Raw genomic sequence first — 4,448 nt, 5'->3', positions numbered from 1 at the left:
TGTTTAGTTTTCAGATGGAGGAAGTCTTCCTGAATGCATCAGGACCCGTCTCCATCATTCATTCCAGCGCCGTTTAAGTCCATTGCTCTAATTCTAACATGAGTGAGAACAACAGCCTAGTACTGGAAATGTGAACTTGGCCTTATTATTAGAGGCACCAAGTAAACTGGCCATGTTCCTGGCAAGTATAAAAGGTAGACATCTTTTATTTAGATTTTTTTTTATTTTTGTAAAGACAAAGCTCTGCATTAAAATTTACAAAACAAATGTCTCAAATAACTCTTATTTTATTCATCTTTGCCAGCACAGTGATCCTTTTATAAAGCAATAAATAACCCAAACAAGTCCAAGTCATCAGCGATGTGATTGGTCCATTCTACGGCACAATGGAGACCCTGAAACGGTGACATGGGGAATTGCCGATTTCTGTACAGATGCAAGGGACTGAAATAAACTGCAACAAAGAAAGACTCCATGAGACACACAGAAATCTGCAAAGTGGGAAACAAAAGCAACTGTTTAACTAAAAATAGGTTATAGACATTCTCATCAAACTGGAGCCTCATAGCAAACTTGTGGCAGTCTCGCGCTGATCTCTGCACCTTTCACCTGCTCAGGTAGTTACAGAGACCACGCCAGGAAAATAAACTTGTTGATGTGTTCAATATCATTAATGGTGACCACGTCAAGAGACTAGGAAAATGAGATGTCTGCAAACAGCATAGAACAGGAGACATTTAGGCTAAAGCTCCACATAGCGGGCCGCAGCAAAAACGCAATGGGGAAAAAAAAAAAAACAGAGGCAGCAACAAATTTTGTTTTTTCCTGCAGCGTTTTTCACAGAAAGTGAGTATAGGGAAACCGATGACGTTTACAGAGATATTTTTGATATTCTGCGATTTCCAAAACCGCAATGGTTTTGGGAATCGCAGCATGTTTGTTGTGCGTATTTTTTTTTTTTTATAAGGTAGCGAATCCAATCCACCTTACAGTAACTGTAAAAAACACCATTGTTTTTCTGCCACGGCCAAATCGCAGCTTTAACAGCACATGGGGCCCCGGCCTTAAACAGACATACCCCATCTTGGAATTTGTGGAATATATACACTAAATAAACTACAAACACCTAATAAGATGCCTGTCCAAGTGGTTGGCTCTGCAACTATATTGAAAATGGGGCCCTGTTACTGTGATTGGAGAGACCCAAACATGCACAGCCCTCTCTTTTCACTGCAGCTGCAAATATAAGCTCCATTTTCAAGGCAGACATGGGTAGCAAAGGTTACATAAATGCCACGATGGAAATACCCCTTTAACTGTTAATATTCTTACGTTTCACTATATTAATGATTTACTATGGCAAATGTTATTTTACAGATTTGGATGTAACCCCTCAAGTAACTGACAATATGAAAGATAGCAACAGTAGTACCACTAGTACAAGCAGTAACAGTGCCAGGAGTAGTGTACACACACTGACACCAGATGGCTGTACCTCACTAACTGACAGTGATAAAACAATTCAGTACACCACCACAGGGAAATTCACCCAAACTGCTGATGGAAAGCAACGCCCCAAAAGCCCTTTTCTGCTCATTTGCATAGGGATAAAAGGACGATTTTTTACAAAAGTGGAACAGCCGGCCTGAATAAAAAAAAACAGCCCTACAAGGTGCTGTGCTTAGCTTACATATTTCAATTCTATGCTGACAGACTACCTGTAAACCTTTCCCTGCTACCCACAAATGAACACTTCCTCACATGGTGGCACTTTAGTAGCTGAGGAAGTCCATATATCTGTACTGTCAGAGGGGGCGTTCCTTACCGCCATGTTATGACGCAAAACTGTGAGGAACACCCCCCTTAGGACAGTATTCGTCCATAGACTAGTACTGGGGGGCGATCCTCACAGCTCAGCATCGCTGCAAGCCTGATGAAATGCTTACTACATGAAACGATCGCCGCTTGATCTGTTTGTTATACCATCTCCTCTATCCCTATGCACTGGATGTTTTTAAAAAGATGAAATAAAGTCTTCTGCTTTTAAAGAACCCGTTGCTTGGTGAGTGCCCTGCGCTTTTTTTTTTTCTATCTTTTGCTACTTTTTATATAATATTTGGCTTTCTTCTCTGTTTTGTTCCAGTACACACAAAGGAAATAAACATGTATATAACAAAACATGTAATTGTAATAATTTTCTAAGAGAGACTTCAATTTCTGGAAAAAAACTCAGGGGTGCCAACATTTACACCCAAGATTGTGAACAAAGTTACATGATTGTGGCTATGGTTACTGATAATCCACTGAGACATATGCAGTCCTCAAGTTGTTTACTTTCAAGAAATAAATAGGATTTTATAGGAGAATACATTTTTAACATTCTAGTCTAAGGCCGGGGCCCGACGTGGCGTAAATGTCACGATTTGCTTGCGCGGAAACACAGAAAAAAAAACACGGGGTTTTACAAACAGAGAAAAGTGAATGGGATTCTAGCGAATCCTAGGCTCAGTTTGAGGTAAAAACAAGTAAAAAAAAAAAATTAAACTCACCTTTCCCTTGTGCCTCCCAATGCAGACAGGTAACTTCTTTATCACCCCCCCACCCCATATTTTAAAAATATTTATTTTTTTGCTCAGGCAACCTTTAATAAGTTTGATGATTTTTTTTTTTTGATTTTTTTTAAACCCAGAATCTCATATCCAGTTTGGTGTTTCTGCCCCCTCTTGGCAACTCTTCAGTATAGCATTTGTTCACGTGCAGCCCGTCTCTGGTGTGGCTCCTGTATGATCGGACTGCAGGAGCCTTCTGACGCCTCATAGGTGGTGCTGGGCGATTTAGCAAACTAAAGGACTGAAATCTATTCCATATCTAAGAAAGATATGACAAAGTGTCTAGCTAAGAAAGTGTGACCTTTCAGAGGGTGACCTGATGTTGCGATTCACAGATCCCTACAAGTGACATGTCATGTGGCCCCTACTATGGACTAGCGAGGTGACAAATACTCACCAGCAGTAACACCCATCATATGCCGGGCTGCGGCGCCATCAAGTCAATGTCAAACATGTTCCGAGCGGCCCAGACTCCAGCCACAAACAGCCCGAAATTCACGAAGAGATTCCTGTAAGGACGAGACAAGTGAGCAAACTCGGCCATGACCAGAAACAGCCCAGACACATGAGCAAGCCCGGCCGCGACACAACACAGAGACATGAACGATTGTCACCTCCGAAAGTCATTCCTGTCTGTTATAAAGCGATACGCGCCGCGCATCCATCCTTGGCCGCCTGTGCTCTTCTCCACACTACCCGGCGCCATCATGACCTGATCTGTAACTACTTCCGGGTCCATGCCGTGCCAGCTTCCGGTGATCCCGCTAAATCTAGAGGTCAAGTCTACTCTATGGCTTCCTTTATCCTGTTGGTTATGGCGAGATCCAGGCTAAACAATTCCCTAGTGAAATAAGCAGATAAAGTGGGCTGGGGGAGGACGTGCCGGGGCAGCTCCAATCCACACAGTGAAAGCTTGTAGGAATTGCCTCAGAGTCTCCATGCTAGTCCGCTCATTATAGTACAGGCTGCAGTGGCGAATCCTGGAACACAGTCTAGTCAGATCCAAAGCCACATTTATGACATCTCAATAGGAATCTACTACAACTAATTATTCAGCCATTTTTTAGTTTTCATTTTTCACTCCCTATTTTCCTAAAGCCATAACTTTTTTTTTTACTTTTCCGTTCACAGAGCCATATGAGGGCTTTAAGGGATTCTATCATTAGAATCCCGTTGTAAAGAATAGCCTTAAAGAGATTCTACCACTAAAACAACATTTTTTCTATTTACCACGTTGGAATAGCCTTAAGAAAGGCTATTCGTCTCCTACCTTGCTCAGTCACCTCTGGCCCGCTGTTCCATAGAAATACCGGTTTTTACCGATATGCAAATGAATTCTCTCACAGCAATGAGGGCATCCCCACTACGGAGAACTACAGGAGCGTACTGCGCATTCGTGCAAGAGCGGAGTGTGACCCCAGCCGGAAGAAGACGCGATTGCTGTTGAAGATGGAGGCATCACTGGAGAGAGTTCTCTGGCAGCATTGGGGACGCCCCCAGTGCTGTCTGAGCGCTGGGGCCCGCCCCCAGTGCTGCGAAAGAACTCATTTGCATACCAGTAACTACCGGCATTTCTGCCGAACGGCAGGCCAGAGGCGACTGATAAAGATAGGAGACAAATAGCCTTTCTTAAGGCTATTCCAACGTGTCAGCTAGAAAAAAAAGTGTTTAAATGATAGTATCCCTTTAAGGCTATTCCGACATGGGTTTAGCTTAAAACAAGATTCTAATAGTAAAATCCCTTTAAATTTTGCGGGACAAACTGTTCTTCTGTACAATGGACTGGGAAGCTGGAAAATAATTCGGAATAAAGTGAAATTACTGAAAATGTTTGTGCAA

At 42.5% G+C, this 4,448-nt stretch overlaps 1 protein-coding gene across 2 annotated transcripts; it reads right to left on the bottom strand.

Annotated features, from left to right (window-relative positions):
- Positions 1 to 203: 203 nt before the first annotated feature.
- TOMM6 (translocase of outer mitochondrial membrane 6) lies at positions 204 to 3,338 on the bottom strand. Of its 2 annotated transcripts, none has more exons than XM_075262695.1 (3): positions 3,224 to 3,338; positions 3,007 to 3,118; positions 204 to 454 (listed from the first exon to the last, which is right to left on the bottom strand). In XM_075262695.1, exons 1-2 carry the CDS (start codon positions 3,316 to 3,318, stop codon positions 3,022 to 3,024), a joined length of 192 nt encoding a protein of 63 aa, XP_075118796.1. In that variant the 5' UTR covers positions 3,319 to 3,338; the 3' UTR covers positions 204 to 454; positions 3,007 to 3,021. The 2 variants fall into 2 exon arrangements, with proteins under 2 accessions (XP_075118796.1, XP_075118797.1); XM_075262696.1 differs by having other exon boundaries at positions 204 to 444.
- Between the last annotated feature and the right edge of the window lie 1,110 nt (positions 3,339 to 4,448).

Source organism: Leptodactylus fuscus, chromosome 2, assembly GCF_031893055.1.
Source record: "Leptodactylus fuscus isolate aLepFus1 chromosome 2, aLepFus1.hap2, whole genome shotgun sequence".
NCBI classification, from domain to species: domain Eukaryota; kingdom Metazoa; phylum Chordata; class Amphibia; order Anura; family Leptodactylidae; genus Leptodactylus; species Leptodactylus fuscus.
Note: the sequence above shows the minus strand (reverse complement) of the source record. Positions and strands in the feature narration are given on the sequence as shown.

Coding starts and splice junctions, on each gene's coding strand:
- TOMM6 (XM_075262695.1), bottom strand. CDS start 3,318: ATGATGGCGCCGGGTAGTGTGGAGAAGAGCACAGGCGGCCAAGGATGG. Junction 3,119..3,223: donor GACAGGAATGACTTTCGGAG/GTGACAATCGTT, acceptor TCGTCCTTACAG/GAATCTCTTCGTGAATTTCG.